General features: G+C 37.9%; 1 protein-coding gene across 1 annotated transcript in view; it reads left to right on the top strand.

Annotated features, from left to right (window-relative positions):
* The first annotated feature begins 7,377 nt into the window (after positions 1–7,377).
* The window catches only part of TNFSF8 (TNF superfamily member 8), a 43,115-nt gene continuing 31,172 nt past the window's right edge, over positions 7,378–19,320 (top strand). The window contains exon 1 of the mRNA XM_001368201.3: positions 7,378–7,902. Coding sequence (XP_001368238.2) covers positions 7,708–7,902 — 195 coding nt within the window. The 5' untranslated portion in view covers positions 7,378–7,707. The remainder of the gene's footprint in view (positions 7,903–19,320) is intronic.

Here is a 19,320-nt window from a genome sequence, read left to right as displayed (position 1 = left end):
GTAACTCAGGCATTCCCCTATAATCTTCATGTTGTGGAGAGAAAGTGGAAAAAAAAAGTGCCCCCACAACCTCTGGTGGATCTCCTGTGGAGGTCTTATGGGTGTATATAGGCAAGAGTCATGAAAGAGGGAGAAGCGACAGGCTTCAACTTTTATCATTGGACATACCAGTCACAGGAGCAGGATCACAGATTCATTTGACTAAGTGGTATAGCAGGAAGAATGTTGCACTAAAAGAAGAAGGATCTGGCTTCTAATCTTGTTTCCACCACAGCCAATTTAGGTAATCTGAAGAAGTCATTTAACTTCTCTACCTGAGTTCAGGTGCTTCATCTAGAAACTGAAGGAAATAATATCTTCCCTACCTGACAACAGGGAGATGGAAACAATAAATTTTCTGTGTCCCTCCCAGTTCTATGATCTATAAATCTATGTTATACATGTCAGGTGTCTCACAAGTTCCTACTTCAGGGAAGAACGGAGATTCCTGCTTCTCTACTGAGAGAGCTGTGACCTAACCAAGTTGTAGAGTCCTCTAAGAACCTAGGAAAGAATCCACTTAAATGATGATTACACAAGATTGATTTTCATTTGCTGATTCAGAAAGGTATTCTCTCTTTCAGAATCTGATAAACAGATTCTAACTCCTGCTGTTCGCCATGCTACATACAGGTGGCTGCTCCAAGTTGCTTTCTTGGAAAATGGAAAGAAAAGAAGCTAATGCAACAGTCAGCACATAAGGAGATTTGGAAAAAAAGGAATTGGGAGAAGGAGGGAGGGAAGTGTGAGACTACACAGGTCTCCTGGGTTTTCTAAAAGAAAATATCCTTAGGACTACCATTTGTCATAAAATAGTTCCAAATAGTCATGCATTTATTGAATTTCATTCATGTACTAAGCATTGGGGGGGGGGGCTGGGAAGCAGGGATAAAAGAAATGATTAGGTCATCAAGGATCTCACAAGGTGGTTGGGAACACCAAACTCAAGCACATGGGACAGTTAGAATAGCAAATAAGGTGAAATGTGAGTTATTGTTAAATTGTGCCCCAAGACTCATAAATACTGTATTTTAAAGAAGGAGGTACAAAAGACCAAAGTGATCAAGGAAGACTTGTTTCATGGAGGTGATATGAGATTTGAATGACATCTTACAGGATGGTTAAAAAATAAAATGATGGCATAGGGTCTGGGAAGAGGACAGGGAGAAACATGAGTGATGGCATAGAATCTGTAAGGAATATACTACATTAGTGAGATACTAAAGCCTGGATAACAGGTATAGTTCTAACACTAATTACCATTCTTTACAGGTTGGAAAAAATCCCCTCTCTGGGTGTCTATTTGATCATCTATAAAATGATGTCTAGCATTAGGTGACCTCTTTTTTCCATCTAACTTTTTATGAATAAGTGACCAAATAGAACAGAAGATGTCCCTTTCCCCAGATGCTTAAAAAGAAGGAAAAATATAGACATGATTTGGGGGAGGAAAAATAGGAAATCAATGAATGTTCTTGAGGAAGGGAGTGGCATAATAAAACTGTGCCACCTGATTTAATGAGTGGTAAAGAACTAGGCCATCCTGAATATCTCAGTTACTCTGAAGATTTTTTTAGTAAGAACACAGTTCTGTTTTCCTATATGCCCTCTAGTCACACACCCCCTTGCAACTATATATTATATGCAAAACCTGTAACAGTAACTAAAATATTTTTTTCCATTGCTGGCCCCAGGGAGGGGTGCAAGGAAGATCTGCTCTTTTAGCAAAGTCTTTTTATTTCTCAACACCCACATCTTCCATTTCAACTATGAGAAGTTTTCCATTTTCAACAGAGGCTGAGATAGTAAAGTGTTCTCAGCAGTTCTCTCAAGAGAATGCAGCCTTCTCCAAAACCCAGCTCCCATACCTACCCCAAAAGAATTCTCCCACAGCCTGCCCCCTATTCAACATAATTACCAAGGCAACCAAGTGATGTCCTTACTTCTTCCAATATCTAGCTGAACTCAAAGGGACCTCCAGTTGGGGAAAGGGAAAAAAGAACAAACAATAAAACCATGGTTCTCTGTTACCTCGTCTATAAGATGGGGATAATAGCAATTTAACTACTTTAAGGAAGGAGATGGTTGGATCATTTGGTATGTTGAGGTCAGTTCCAATTTTGTTTTTTGTGAGCTTAGGACGAATTCAGTTCTTGGAGAAGGGAAAGTGTAGACTCCTTGAAGGACCAGATCCCAAGAAGCTAATAAGAGACCCTGCCTTAAAGGTTGTTGTGAGAACCATATATACAATATTTTTCAAACTTCAAAAGCAGTGTATAAATATTAGTCAGTCAATGTGCATATATTAAACCATTGTTATAGGGGTGGGGATTGATTTCACATTCTAATAGGGGAAATAAAATGAAAATAACAAGTTATATGCAAGATGTTGTTTAGTTATGTCCAGCTCTTCAAGACCCCATTTTGGCATTTTCTTGGCAAAAATACTAAAGCAAACAGGATTAAGTGACATGTCCAGGGTTACACAGCTAGGAAGTATCTGAGACTGGATTTCAACTCAGGTCTTCCTGACTCTAGGTCTGACTCTCAATTCATTACACCACCTAATCATCCCATATACAGTGCAGCTGGATGGTAATCCCTGAGAGGAAGTCACTAGGAGCTAAGGAAACTTCCTCTTGCAGAAGGAAGGGCTTGAGCTAAGTGTTTATAGAAGTCATAGAAAGTAAGGGACAAAGAGAGGGTATTCCATGCCTAGGGGACAGCATGGGAGATGGGAGATGGAGAGATATTTGCAGAATAGCAAGAAGGTCAGTATAGTTGTATCAAAGTTTTCATGGAAAGGAATAATTTATAAGAAAGACAAGAAAGTCAGAAAGAAAGGGTCTAGGTGATGGAGAGTTTAAAATGGCAACGAATTTTATAATTGATCCTAAATGTTACAGGGAACCACTAAGGTTCATTGGGTGAGAGGGTGACACAGTTAGACAAATACTTCAGGAAAATAATGTTGGGCAATTAAATGAAGGATGGATTAGAGTGCGAAGATAATGGAAGCATAGTGGCCAGTTAAAAGAATATAATTAATCAGTTGTCAAATGTAATAGCCTTTTCTCATTCTTCATGATTCTTGACTTCTTTGGACCAATTACCCTTTTCTCCTTGAAACTCTCTCCTCTCTGTTTCTCTTTCCACCCATCTGACCCCTTCTTCTGTCCTTGGTGAATCCCACTTACCATGGGTATCTATCCTGGAGTCCCTTCTCTTCTCTCCTAAGTGGATTATTTCAGTTTGTGATCTTATAAGCTCCCACAGATGCAATTATCAACTCTAAGCAAATGATGGCTGGCAAATCTTATCTCATCCTAACTTCTCTTCTGATTCTCAGTCTCATATCTCCAGCTGTCCACCGGACATCTCAAATTGGATATTTGACAAACATCTTAAAGTCAACATGTCCAAAACAGAATTCTTCATCCTTTCCCTAAAATCTCTCAGCTCTTTCTAATTTCTCCATCATTACTGAGGTTACCACCATTCTCCTAGTCAACCAGGCTAACAACTGAGATAGCATCTTCAATTCTGCACTCTTTCTTGCCTCCCAAAAATGTTTGCCATATCCTTTTGTTTCTATCTATTAAGCATCTTTCTTATATAGTCTTTCTCTTTCCTGACATTTCCATGTCCATAGTGTAAACTTTCATCACACAATTCCTAGAAAATCAAGATAACCTTCTGATTGGTCTCCCTGCCTCTATCTCTCACTCCAGGCAATCCTTCACTCAGATATCAAAAACTTATCTTCTGAAAACTCAACCTGACAATATCACCCCCGATTCAACTTACTACTCCCTCCTCCAATAGAGGAGTAGACCCCTTCTCCACCCACCTGCCTGTGTCTTTCCCCAAATCTCCTTAGTGGGAGAAGGGTCAGGAGCGGGAAGGGCCTCAGGCATCCAGGAGGACCTCCTAGGACCCATGGGCCTCACCCCTCCTTGCAATTTTCTCTCTGACACATGTTAAAATCAAACCTGAATAAAACTCTAAATTTCTAACAAAAAAAGTGTTAAATAAACTCCAGTGGTTTGAACTCACTTCTCAACTCCACTTCCTAAATTCCCTGGCATCCTTCAAATCTCACTCCCACTTTCTTCAAGAAGCCTTTCTCTCTCCTTGATCTTGATATCTTTCCTCTGATATTGCTGCCAGTTTATCCTACATATTTTTCATTTGTACGTGATTTTAAAAAACCTTACCTTCTCTCTTTAAATCAATACTAAGTATCCATTCCAAAACAGAAGAATGGTAAGGGCTAGACAATTAGGGTTAAGTGACTTGCCCAGGATTACACAGCTAGAAAGCATCTGAGGCCAGATTTGAAACCAGGACCTCCTATCTCCAGTCCTGGCACCCTATCTAGCTGCCTTGCTTCCCCTTATAATATGGTTTTTTGAAATGTTCTCATCACCATTAGAATGTGAACATTTTGAGAGCAGGGACTGGTCTTTGCCTTTTTTTGTATTACCAGAACTTAGCACAGTAACCAGCATATAGTAGATGTTTATCAAGTGCTTTTTGACTAGGCCTGGCTAGGCTATTAATAATAATAATACTTTATTATTGTAGAATTATTCATTTAATAAGCATTTATTGAGGACCTACAAGGAACTGTACTGTGTGTTCATCTACTATGTGCTCAGCATTAACAGAAAAAGTTCTAAGCCAAAAGAAAAAGATAAAGAAATAAAATAAAATGGTAAAAGTTTAGAAAAAAAATAAATTTTTCTCACTATCCTGACTTCATGGACTCTACAGCATAGTAAGGAGATAATACATATTATTCATGCAAAAAATTACAGGGAACAGATCCAAGAGAAGTACAATATATTGTGTAAGATTTGGGGGAACTGGTCATGAGAAAGGATGGAAATCAATAAGCTTCATGAAGGATGTGGCATTTGAGTTGTCCACTACAAGCTAGGAATGAATTCACCAGGTGAAAAAGAAGGATATTTCTAACCCAGAGAACAATGCAGACTAAATCATATTTGGAATTAGACAATAATTCTGATTCTAAATACAATTTTGGGAATAGAAAAATTCAAAGAATCTCAATTAAGTGATTCAGAAAAAAATCTAAAACCAGCTTTCCAAATCTGTCTAAAGTCTACCTGACCTAAAAATGTCTTCAAAATTAAAAAAAAAATTGCCCCATGTGCATTTGAATCTTGATAATACAATGTGGGGAAATGCAATCCCAGACCTCAAATAATGTGACTTTTAACTGTTAAGAATTTATTTTCAAAGTAATTTGGATATTCTTTCATATTATGTCAAAATGTAGAATATGTAAAAAAGAAAACTTTTTGTCAACATCAGTAAGGTAGGAAGGAATATAAACAATAAGCTTCTAGAACAGACTTAGACAGAGAGACATTCTTCCTGAGGCATTCAATTTTTTTATCAGCTCCATTAAGTATCAGGTTTGATCTGAAGTCCATAAACTTGAGTTGAATTGTTTGATAATTACATTTCAATGTAATTGGTTTCCTTTGTAATCCTATATAATTTACTTGATATATTAGAAAAATTATTCTAAGAAGGGGTCCACCATACTACCAAAGAAGAAGGTCCAGGACCCCAAAAGGATTAACAATCCCTACGTGAGTAAATCATGATTTGCTGATTGAACTATTTGGGCTATTTCATTATCATCTGGTGAAAGTGTATTGATTGTTAAAAATTGGAACATATATATTTTCTGTGCAGGAAAATGTATGATTAACTAATACATGGGCTTCTTCTCCAGTCATGTCGCTCCCTTTGACATGACAATGTGGTAAGTAGCAAATAGTATCCATAGGACTTGTTAGTAAAGAAAATGTGATGGTATTGCTGCTTAGTCTGGTTGATAGCCATCTCTTTGGAGATTTAATTGACCCAAATAAATTGCTTTGGTGATTAGTCAGATAGTATATTGGTCAATAATATTTGTAGATACTATTCTAGAATAGTATATTTAACCTAACCCTCAAGATTCTTTTAGAACTCCTCAATGGATTTTGAGAGCTAGAATAGATATGAGATTTAGCTGAATTCAATATCCTCATTTTACGATTGTGAAACTAAGTCCCAAAGAAGGAAAGGGAATGATTCATAATGAATCAGTGGCTGAGCCAGACCTAAAACTCATGTCTTCTGATTCAGTCAAGTAACCTTGGACACATCCTAACCATCTTCCAAAAATCTCAGAAGCATTTTTCCTATTCCTTTCATAGATTTAAAACTTAAAGGGACCTTAAAGGATATGCATTCAAGTCCTTTCATTTTTCAGCTGAGGATATTGAGGCTGAGAGAAGTTCAGTGATTTATGCAATATCACACAAGTAGTAGATAACAAAGGTGGGATTAAAACCCAAGTCTTCTCACTCCAGATTCAAGACTCTTTCCCACAATGCCTAACTGCCTTTCAAGAGAGAGACCCTACAAGTATAGAGATAGATACATAGATGGGTGGGTAGAATAATGATAGATAGATAGATAGATAGATCGATAGATAGATAGATAGATAGATAGATAGATAGATAGATAGATAGATAGATAGATAGATAGTGATAGATGGATAGATCAGGATAGATGAATAGATGGATGGATGGATGGATGGATGGATGGATGGATGGATGGATGGATGGAGTGATAGATACTCAGACAGACAGATAGATAGATAGATAGATAGATAGATAGATAGATAGATAGATAGATGATATGGATAGATGGATAGATAGATACACAAATAGACAGATTGATGAGATACACAGATAGGCAGATAGATAAATGATAGATCTACTTGGCAAGTCCTCTAGCTTTCTATATATGTATATACATGTACATAGATAAATAAAAAGATAGATCTAGATAGTAAATCCTCTAGCTTTCTATATATGCATACACAGTGTACATAGAGATAGATCTGTCTAACAAGCTCTTTATATTTTATACACATATATGTATATATATATACACATGAAAGGATAGATAAATAGATAGATATTAGATGATAGATATGGGGGAAGAGAGAGATGCTAATCACAGGCATTAATGCTATGAAAACTAATTTGGTTAATCTATAGGATAACAAAATTTATACCTCAGAGGAACCTTAGAGACCCTCTCATCCTACCCCATCATTTGGGAAATAATTTGCCCAAGAACCTCTCCATTGTGAAATCCAGTCTTCCTGACCCCAAAATGGAACTAGGGTCTCTAGTAATTCTTTTAAGTGGAGAACATCGTGAAGAAATGACTCTCTGGAAGAAGAAAGCATTAGCTAAAGCACTGAGCTGCCACCACCAGTGAGGTGACTGTAAGTGAAACATAAGTCACTCCACACAACTGCACACACAAAGAGAGCCGGGGGTGAGGTTGCTTCCCACTCGCCTTCTGACATCAGATCCCTTCGATGTAGCTCACAGGACGACCAGCAACAAAATCCCTGGCAAGAAAATGCATCTCTTTCTCCCATTGCCTGCTGCCTTTCACTTCACGCCCCCAGAGAAGTCTTTCTTCATCCGACAAACAGTGAAGATTTTTTTCCAGGTCACATGATCCAGGATGAAGGGGGAAAATCCTGCTTGGAACAGAGATGGCCTGTGAGTCTCATCAGATCAAGGGTGATAAGGTGTGAGGTGGAGGGGGGATATATAAAGAATGTCCTCTGTACCACGGCAAACGTCCCTCCAACTGAATGCTTCTCTTGAGGCAGCCATGAATGTGTCTGAAGGTACGGTCACAAGGCAGCTCAGGGCCACTAGCCGGACTTATTATTATTTCACCACAGCCACCCTGGTTCTGTGTCTCATCTTTTCTTTGGCGACTATAATGGTCTTAGTAGTTCAGAGGAAGGTAAGTCAATGGCAACCTCCCCTCCTTCCTGTCTTAACTTTTGTTTTGTTGTATTGTGTTTTGTTCTTCCTGGAAGTATTCTTTGAAAAACCCAATAAATTATTTAAGATAAACAGTAACAACTCAGAAGAGAAAAGAGGAACCAGGTTCTGACTGACTTGTTTATTGGCAGGGGCATACTTTTTTGGGTAGTTCCTCAAATGTTTCAGAGAGTTAAGAAAGAGGAGCCTACAGAAGGCTATAAGTGCATGGTGGAGATAAAGTTGAAAGCTAGCTTTTTTTAAAAGGTCCAGACATAAGACATATCATGGCAGGAAACAATGAGTGCAGTCAACACGATATCAGAATCATTCTTGTCTTCTATTCCCAAGTCTTGACTCTCAGGTTCAAAATGAGTCCCATCTAAATGTTCCAAATGTTAAATATAAAAATTGACTCCTCTTTAAAGAGGTAGGCCAAGAATGAATTGTCAGAGATAAAAACACTAATTGCTCCCATTTCTCTGACACATTAAGGTATTTTCTTTACAACAGCCCGGAGATGGAGGCAGTTGCAGGTATCATTATTTTCTCTACTTTATAGATAGGAAACTAATAGAGAAATAAAATTCCCATAGTCACACTATTAAGGAAGATAAGTAGAGATTCCCCTGAGAGTTGAGGTAGACAGAAGGCTTTAAGTGAATACTCTAATTTTGGTCCGTCCAGGCAAATTCTAGCATGTCAAGCACTTTTTGAAGGCTCCCTTTCAGACCTTTCCTGAAAGCTCCACCAACCTCCCCATCATACGCAATCCCTACCATCACCAAAAAAGTGCTTCTGAACAGCAAAGTAGGTGGAATATTCTCTCAGAACTTCCTCAAAACGTTGCAGTGATCACTGGGGGGTAGTGGAAGTTGTAGAGTATACTAAGTATCAGTACAATTCAATTTGAAGGTTCAAATAACCTTACCATAATGACTTTAGTTTCCCTTTAATTAGAACAGAGAATGTCAGGAAAGTTCTTGAAATATGTAATGGTAGAATCTAGGAATATTAAGGCTGAAAAGGACCTTAAGGATTGCTTGGTGCAAGTTTCTCATTTTACAAATTTGGAAACTGAAGGTTAGAGACTAAAAGCAACTTGCCCAAGGTCATATCATTTATTTGTTTGAAAACCAGGACTATAAGTATAATCTTCTGACTCCAAATACAGCGTTCTTTTTACCTCATTCAAACAAAGGCATTTAGGGTCCAAGGCTTAGTAGCTAGGTAGGCATAATCAAAGCTTTCATCTCTTGGAGCCTCAGTCCTCTCACCTACAAAAAAGGAGTTGTAGAATCTCAGAATAGGAAGTAGACCTTAGGGGGTCATCAAGCCCCAGGTAGACCTAAAAAGAAATCCCCCTCTAGAGAGAAGAAATATTGGCCTTAACTACTTTATAGGGCTTTAAATAAAGAGTTTTGTAAGCCCAAGGATGCTAAATAATTGTGATCTACTACTAACACCACAACTATTATTTTTATGGAATTATAAAATCTACAAGTATTTAATAAGCTCCTACTATATGTCATAACACATTATGCTTGTAGCCAAAATAACAGACAAAAAAAAAATTAAGCAGTACTTGATCTAGAGACATTTACAATCTAGTAAGGGAAGACAATGTATACATACATAACTATCTACAAAATAGATTTGAAGTGATTTTGTGGGGAGGGAACTCATATAATGGAGGCCACTATAGAGAAAGTCAAGCATTATTAATAATAGAGAAAAGCCTAGAAAGAAAAGTTGCAAACTATGAGCCCAAAACATGATTCTTATAAAGGACTCTTCCAAAATACACTTCTTTAGTATTAAGCAAACCAAAGGGATAGTCATCATAATTTGTTTCATATCTCATTATTTTGGGATGCTATTGAGGTAATTCTGAGATTTATAAAATACCCTGGTTTTATTGGGCAGCACATGATGGACAAATGGCTGGCTAATACATGGCTATTCAGGACAAAGGACTAAAAGTTTCTTCAAAATCATCTTCATTGTCAGTTTTTTTTTCTTTTTTTAACCCTTACCTTCTGTCTTTGAATCAATATTGTGTATTATTTCAAAGTAGAAGAGCGGTAAGAGCTAGGCAATGAGGTTAAGTGACTTGCTCAAGATCACATAGCTAGGAAGTGTCTGAGGCCAGATTTCAACCCAGGACTTACCATCTCTAGGCCTGACTCTCAGTCCACTGAGCCACCCAGTTGCCTACCACGTTAAGTTTTCAAGAGTCAAGAACTCAAGCTAGATGTAACTCATTTCTATAAATCATTTTAATGTCTCTATCTTGGTTAAATATGGTAGCCAATCCCAAATAAGGTTAAACTCTAATCAGTGAACAAATTTCATATATGTTTACTTCTGAAGCTATTTTCTTTGCATTGAGACTCTCTAATATTCTTTATATTGGTTATTGGTCAATGGTGGAATAATTCATTAATTTCTGTCCTCATACATCAATAGCCACAGCAAGAAAATTGAAGCAGTCCTTAAGAAGTCCTCTTTTTGTAGGCTACATGTAATGTCATAGGCAATAATATTTTACTAATGGCCTCCAGATATTGTAAGTCATATAACAATGTAAATAGCCAAGAAGTTATTGAGAAAGAATTTCTAGCTGGGGATCTATATATCCAAAATATATCCAAATAAGATAATATCTTCAAATATTATAGTGTGGCTTAATTCCTAAGCCATTGCCTATATATGTATGTATGTTCATGCATGAATACATATATGTGTATATATGTCTGTACCAGCTAATAAAGTCAGAGAGGAAGATGGAGAGTAATCATGAAATATATAGCTGAAAATAATTCTGAAAAATATTCTTGGCATTGAGTTTGAGTTGATAGAAGCCTTAGAAAATTAGAGCTGAAAGAGACCTTAGAACATATAATGTTGGAACTAGAGGGAATTCTAGAACACAGAATTTAAAGGCTAAAAGGGAATTTAGGATCTAATATTGAATCTAGAAAGGATCTTAGAATATAAAATGGAATAAAGATGGAAAAGACTTACAACATGAAATGTTAGGGTAGGAAATGATCCTAAAGATACAACTTGATAAGTTTACATATGTGGAAAGTGGGGCTCAGGGGTCAATATAACATTTAGTGGTAGAACTAGGACTATACCCCAGGGCACCCAGTTCTAGTGTGGTTCTCCTTCACCCCCCATTATGAATTCTCATTTGAATCCATTGTAATCTTTTGGGCTTCTATTCACTTCAGTAATAGAGATCCTAGGGTCATCTATTGAATATGATTGTCTTATTTCCCAGCAATCAAAGCAATAGGAATGTCTTTAAGTCAAACCTTGTGCCCTCTCTTCTTTGAAAGCAAGTGTTCTCCTATGCCTATCTTTCCTTAAGCTGTCTTTCTGACTTGGAAGTATAAGTGAATGAGAAAAACTAATTATATGGCTGGGAATATTTTTATTTCCTTCACAGAGAAGTTTTAGGCACTTGCTCTATGCTGAAGGACTCTTAGAGGGACAATACAGTAAAACCATGGCAGACTTCAAGTGCTTACAGACTAGCTGAAAAAAATAGGTCATGTATATGCCTAATATTTCAGAGCATGCCTATAGCTAACAATACCCTCAGTAATATATGAAGGGAGTTAAATTCACAGTACCAAGTTCTTGAGGGGTTCAGAGTAGGGAGAGATCCGCAATATAAGCTAGAGAGATCAGGAAAATTTATATTAAGGAATTAAAACTTGAAATAGATAATATTTGAATAAGCTTTTGAAATAATATAGTCATAGATGATTAACCAAAGTATATTCATTAAATAATACATTTAAGCATGCATTTAGGACAAGGGAGGGCACACCTATAAGAGAGAGATATAGAAAAGATTTCCTGAAAATAAACCTTGGGGATAAAACTTAGAAGAAAGACTATCCAGGTAGACATGGTTACTTTGTCTATTGGGACTAGTGGAGGTGAGTAATGTAACCCCTTCGATAAACCCACCAATGAATCCACCTTAAGGACAGAACTAACCTCAGCTATGTAGCTAATGACTTGATCCTAACCCATCCTCAATCCAGATTTTGCCCCTATTAAGACATATGCAATGGATGAGGAATAGTCTTCATGAATTAGGACCCAAAAGATGCTTAGTGTGGCCTGAACTGCTATCAACTGGCCACCTGATCCATAGACAGGGGTGGGGAGGGAGGCCTATGATGGAGAAAGATTCCTCACTTTCAAAAAGTATGATTATTTGCAAGAGAGAAGGGGAGCAGGGAAAGAGAGACAGAAAGACAGAGAGACAAAGAAAAAGACAGAGACACGGAGAGAGAAACAGACAGAGAAGAGAGACTAGTCCAAACAAATAGGAAAAGGATGAGAGAAACAAAAATAGAGATTGTCAGAGACCAAGAAATTGACCCAAAGAAAGAGATTGCTATAAACAGGAAGTTTGACCTGGAGGAAAAAAAAGAAATATTGACAGAAAGGCAGGCAGTTAAAAACAAGCGAGAGCAATTCATAGCAAAAGACTGAGGAGGAAACCAATTTCCTGATAAGAATAGGGATAAAATATAGGAAGGAAACAATCACAAGGTCAGAGACCCAAGTTCAAATTATAATATCTCATATTTTATGGCATTTTAAGGTTTACAAAACACTTTCTTCATGACATTATGAGATAGGCAGTGTGCAGGGTGAATATACTCATTCCTCTTTTATAGGTGAGGAAACTAGTCCTCACTGAGGGCTGAATGGTTGGTTCAGTGAGACCCTGTCCTCCTGGTACCCCATTCCATTGTTGTTTTCTCCTAACCCAGTGAGTAAGCTGTCTCTCCCTTTTCTGGGACTCCTTCCTCCTCTATAAAAGAAAGAGATGGGCTGAAAGGTCTCTTTCTCTCAGGACCCTGCCAGTGTTACCATGCTATGCTTCTTTCTGCCATCTAGGACCCTACTTGAGTGGAGTGAAGAATGGACAATAGAAAATTAGCTGATGGCAGGAAGAACCTCTAACTCCTACCTTGGAGAGTACATACTGGGGCCATGGCTGAAGCAAGGGGAGCCTATTGCTACAGGATTCCTAGGGTGCCCTTAGAGATGTCAGGACACTGTAAAATTGCCCTGTCCTCCTATAAATGTGACTGGGCTCTTCCAATACGTGCTTCACATCTTTTGGGCCAGAAGAATGAAGGATTATTATTAGAGGGGAAAGAGAAGGGCAAACAAGGCAGGAGAGTTTTTTTTCTTATTTTTCTCTTGTGATATGTTGTAAATTCTGATTTTCAACAACTTTTTTTTATATGACCCAGTTAGCACTTTCTCCAACAAATTAATTCAAGTCATTCTGGTCAAAGAGGGCTAAATCTATTCATCGCAGAGATCCCAAACTGTCTGATAATAATAGTTTGGGGACTGCTGCTCCTGTCCCAGTGCTATTTCCTTTGCACACACTTCCCCATCATTTTTCAGTGACACTGACTCTACCCTATATTGAGTAAGCAGTAAATTTTAGAATATGGGTTCCAGATACAGATTTTTCTTTTCAGAGAAGCCCAGGCCCTAAAAAAAAGTCCTATTTATATCTCAAAGGACAGCCTTGAACTCGATAGTGACTCTTCTACAAAAAGAGGGTAATAGTTGCCCCTACCTCATACAATTGTGAGGATCAAATGAGATAATGTATGTAAAGTACTTTGTCAACCTTAAAGGACCACATAAATATTATTGTTATTATTATTATCATTATTAGCTAAGGATAGACAGGAAGGAGGAAGGGCTGATTTTCTCTTATGACATCTCCTATAATCCATGGTTACATTTGATTGTTGAATTCTACTCTCATCACAAACAGAGGCACTTGCATCTAATTACTTCCTTCTGCAATTAGAGATATTGAATCAAGCTGTTGTAGTACCTCTGCTATTCCCTTAAAAGAGATTTACCACTACAAAGGAATTGTAAAGTCTTTCAAGTGACTGGGGTCATAAAAAGAGTTGGAATGGACCTTGGACTTCACCTAGTTTAATCCTTTTTTTTTTTTTTTGTTAAAGAAACTAAGATTCAAAAAGTCTTGCCCAAAGTCACCTAGATAGTAAGTAGTAAATTCAGGATTTAAATTCACATCCTCTGCCTCTGAATATTATATCATACTGCAAAGCTTTAACTAGCTGGAAGTGTAGTTGGAGCAAAAGAGGATAGAGAACAGGCAAGGAACAGCCCTGCTTCAGAGGCAGCTGTCTTTTAAAAAGGACAACCTCACCAAGTAGGGGTTGGAGTTCAAAGATATTTCACTAGATGTTTTTGAGCCACTTCAATTGTGTCCAACTCTTCATGACCCCATCTGGGTTTGTCATTCCTTAACCAGCTCATTTTACAGATTAGGAAACTGAGGCCAACAGGGGTAAATGACTTGCCCAGAGTCACACAGCTAGTAAGTGTCTGGGGTCAGATTTGAACTGGAGAAGATGAGTCTTCCTGACTCCAGGCCTGACCCTTTATCCACTATGTCACTTGGCTGCCACCACAGTAGGACACCACAGCTATGGGACTGGAGGTAGTGACAGGAGGAATCACAGCACACTGTTGCTCTGCTTTGCTCTGCCACCAGATATTGACACTCTGCAAAAAGCTACATTTTCCCTTTGATAGTTACAGAGCTGCTGAACTGCTGGAGATTTCAGAATAAAACATTAATGGAAGCCACAGAGAGAACCCCAATATAATAGGTGGTGGCATCACCTCGTATAGTCCAGAAAGGTGAATTAAATGCATTACTACAACAAAGATGACCCATTCTAATAACAGTTCTGCCTTTAGTTCACTCTATAGTCCTGAGTAAATTATTTCTCTTCTCTAGATCTTGGTTCTTTGTATGGAAAATGAGAGGGTTAAAGTAGATAATCACTAAGGTTTACTTTCATTTCATTTTAGTTCTTCTAATATTCTATACCACTCTATTCTACATCTAGATATTCATGATTCTAGGATTCTTCACCAATGTGATAAAATGTGGGTGTTAAACACCAAAGTAAAGTTTTAACTCACCCCTTCATTTATACTAGAAGCAGCTCAGTGACTCAGTGGATAGAGTAGTGAGCCTGGAGTCAGGAAGTTCTGAGTTCAGATCCAGCCTCTGATATAAGCTATGTGACTCTGGGCAAGTCACTTAACCTCTTCCTGCCTCAATTTCCTCATTTGTAAAAAGGGGATGATAATAATCTCCTACATGACAGGATTGTTGTGAGGATTAAATGAGGCAATATTGATAAAGCACTTAGCACAGTGTCCAGCACCTACTAGGCAATTAATAAATGCTTATTTTCTTGCTCCTTCCCTGGAGACTTAACTGGAAGGCTTACAATGTGGTTGTGGGAAATCACATCCTCTCCCTAACGTTTCACTTGCTCCTCTGTAAACCTGGAGGAAAAAAATGCTTGCACTACCACCTCACAAGTCTGTAAAAAATAAAGTGTTTTTTTTTTTAATTAACCTTAAAGCATTGTAGAAGAGTGACATTTATTTTCCAGAAGAGAATAGATCGCTATCTTCCTGGTTGATCCTGAATAGTGCAGGAGGTTGGATGGGATAGCCTTTGACTTTTTCGTTTTTTTATCAATTAGAAATTCCTTTAGGTAAAAGAATGGGCCAAATGCATTCTGTAGGTCCCCTCCACCTTCAAGGATCAAACTTGATACATCGCGTGGTATCCTAATTCACCCGCAAATGTCTCCCAAAAGTAGAAGGACAGGAGGCACTTTAAAAAATTGGCTCAGTTACAGATTACATGTGTTTTGTGAGTCAACAAACATGTTATAAAATTAGCCACAAGCATGGAGTTCCAAAAGAATGTATTTTTTTCTCATAAAAACAATATAAAGGGGAATTCTGTTGAATCAGATCATGCACTTCCACAACACTGAGAGACTAGAGAGATCTCAAATAGGCTGACTTTTGTTTTATTTAAATGAAAATAATTTGAATCCTAAAATATTAGTTGGATCAAACCTTATAATCAGAACACAGAACTTAAATTTGTTAAAGCCAGAAGGGCCTTTGGAGATCCTCCAGTCAAAACACCTTATTTTATAGGTGTAGACAAAGAGAACCTGGAAAATCACAGTATCACATGATCTAGAGCTAGAAAGAATTTGAGGAATCCTCTACTCACCCAGGGTCATATGAAGTGAATCAGTGGCAAAGCCATAACACCTGTGATCCCTTCTAGGCAAACCACACTGTAGTTTTTTAAGACTGCCTTCTAAGGGCCTCATTCAAAAACAAATAGCCCTGGGGTCAAGTCATGCCTGGAGACAGGAGGGTATGGATTCAAATGTGGCCTCAGATACTTCCTAGCTGTATGACCCTGGGTAAGTCACTTAACCTTCATTGCCTAGTCCTTACCGCTCTTCTGCCTTGGAATCAATATACAGTAGTGATTCTAAGATGGAAGATCAGGGGTTTTTTTTATATTTTTTTAAATGTTTAAGCAAATAGCTCTGAGAGGAATAACAGACTAAATCCCAGTTCTGAACATAGTGTTTTGAATTGAATTGAACTAATTTTCTCAATCTCTAGTACCTTACAAATGAATAATTTATCAGAGAACAGGGGCCTGAGGGAATATTAGAACACTGAGTGGTTAAATGAGAAGTTAACTTACAAAGTGTCCAGAAGCTAGCTAGAATTTCATTCATTTTCTACCCACTCCAATGCACTAGTAAATTGAAGTGTCAGTTATGCCATCTACTTATTGCTTCCAATCACTTCCATAAAGAAGTCCATCAATTGGAAAAGTTAAGTCATAGAATCTCTAAGACACCTCAGTGCCTTCAACAGTTTTCTCTCGTGCCCATATTTTGTGGATGAGAAAGCTAAGGACATATAGAATCATAGCCTCAGAGTAAGAAAAAGTCCATCCTTTAAATCTGTCTTCATAGTCAGGTCATCTAACATCTGATCTGCAAGAAGACTTTCTTGTATTTCTTAATTCAGGTTTTTTTAATTAAAAACATTTTTCCCTTTTCCAGACTCCCTCATTAAAAAAAAAAACTGAAATGAAACCCTTGTAACAAACATGCATAGTCAAGCAAAATCAATCTTACATTGGCCATATATTTTTAAAAAAGTATCTTATTCTACATATTTAGGCCATCAATCCTCTGTCAGAGGACGGGTAGCAGTCTTGATTACTCCTCTTCTGGAATCATGGTTGGTCATTGCATTGATGAGAATTCGTAAGCCTTTCAAAGTTTTTCATTTTCATAGCATTGGGACAGGAAGTTTGCTACCTCTTGAGGCAGTCCATTGCATTACAAGAAATCTTTGATTTTTCAGAAAGGCCCTCCTTTTATATAGCAGACCTATAACCTATGTGGGAACAAGTGACCCCTTCTCCCATAGGACGACCCTTCAAATATTTGAAGGCAGTGGCTTACTTTAATCTCCTCTGATCGTTCCTGAACTGTGTTTAGACATGGCCATGGGCAGGGAGTGGCTAAATGAAGCAGTCAAGGAAAGCAAGAGAGTTCTAGTCAAATCCAATGCATGTGCTCTTTTCCCAAATGATCCTTCCTCCCAGGAGATGTAACTAAATATCTCTTTACCTCATTTCCTTCCAATAACAGGACTATTTGACAGCCAGATTCTAAATTCCAAACTTTCCCTTACTGAGAATTATCCCTTCTTGTTGAACAGAAAGCTGTGCTTAATTAAACCGTTAAAATCATTTTATATCTCTGCTTCATGAATCTCATACAGCAAGAACCAAAAGAATTTTCTTTTATTTTTTGAAGAGACCTTAGAATCAATACTAAATATCTGTTCCAAAGCAGGAAAAGTAAGGACAGATGAAATTGGGGTTAAGTGACGCCTAGGGTTCCACAGCTAAAAAATGTGGGAGGTCAAATTTGAACCCACAATCTTCCTGGTGAAGCTCTTTACCCACTGAGCCACTTAGCTGCCCCCCAACAGGATTTCCAATTTGGTGTATCAAAAGATTCCAGGTTTTGAACCCTGTGGTTACTTCCCTCCACCAGTGAAGATTATGACTTAGTAAAGACAGTGACAAACTGGTGCCTGACCAGAGTGAAGGAACTAATATAATGAGACAACTCACTAAGGTCCCTTCTAATTCTAAATAGATAACCCTATAAAACTGAAGGTCAGGCCTTGTGGGGACTAGTTGAGGGAATTGGGGATATTTTATGTGCAGAGACTCTAGAACAGGAAAGTGACCTCAGAGGCCATCTAGTCCAACTATTTTATTTTGTATATGAGGAAACTGAGGTTCAGGAAAGCAAAATGATGTGTCTAATACAATACAGATATTAAGTATCATAGGAAAGGAAACGAATGCTATGGTTTTAGAGGTAGAGATAGGGGAACAGAATATGAGATCCGTCTTTACATATTTGAAGGACTATCAGAACAAAGAGAAATTGTATTAGTTCTTCTTGGTCACAGATGGCAGAATTGGGATACTAAATCAGGACTTACATTGTAGAGAAGCTAATTTAGGCTTGAAAAAAAGGGGGGAAAAAATTCCTCTGGCCATCCTCCAGTTTGTCAATGTCCTTGCTAAGTCACAGTCTGCATTGTTAGTGAGAGTGCCCGCATTCATCAAAAACTGAATCTTTCAAGATGTCAGGGTGAGAATTTGAGTATTTGCTAGCCAAAAATGGAAGGAACTCTAGTGGGTTCCTCCAAATTGGAGGTTTTCCTACAGAGGCTAGCTACCCCCCTGGGAATTGTAAAGAAATTCCTGTTCATGTGAGGATTAGACTACACAGCCTCTGAGATTCCTTCCACCTCTGAGTTTTTGTGGTTCTGTGAATTCTTTAAGAGTTGACAAGGTTAAAAAATCCATAATCTCAATTGCTGGCAAAAAGCTTCCTGAAACTAACTGGGCTGATCCTCTGACAACAGATGAGCAGTTCATCTTTGATCTATACTTAGGGGTGACCAGGGTGTGGTTTCACCAAAACTAAGAGAGTTTAAAAAATTAAAATTTTAAATGTTTTATATTTTAATGTTGATAGCATTTATACTAATTCAGCTACAGAGGGAGAAAAAAGGAAACTGAGATTATTATTCTAGTTAGCAAGAATAAACAAGTAAAACTGGAAGCCACCAGATTATATACATATTTACCCTCTCAGCAGCCACAAACATACTACTACAATGAGTTCCTTCTCTAGCCAACCTCCCTATGCCAGAGGTCCAAGGTTTAGTGTCCCCAGGACTTCTGAAAGAGGTCGAGGCTGGAAGTTTCCTCTTGTTATGATTACCTGGACTATCTCCCTGTGGGCTTGGAATCCTAGGGTCTCGGTTAGGAGGCCAGCATCTTGGGGGTCACACTTCCAGCTCAATTGAATTTGTCTTCATTATTTCTTGTGATATCTTTATATCATGAATT

This window comes from Monodelphis domestica, chromosome 1 (genome assembly GCF_027887165.1).
Source record: "Monodelphis domestica isolate mMonDom1 chromosome 1, mMonDom1.pri, whole genome shotgun sequence".
In the NCBI taxonomy this organism is placed as follows: Eukaryota; Metazoa; Chordata; class Mammalia; order Didelphimorphia; family Didelphidae; genus Monodelphis; species Monodelphis domestica.
The sequence above is the reverse complement of the archived record's forward strand: the minus strand, read 5'-3'. Positions and strand labels throughout refer to the sequence as shown.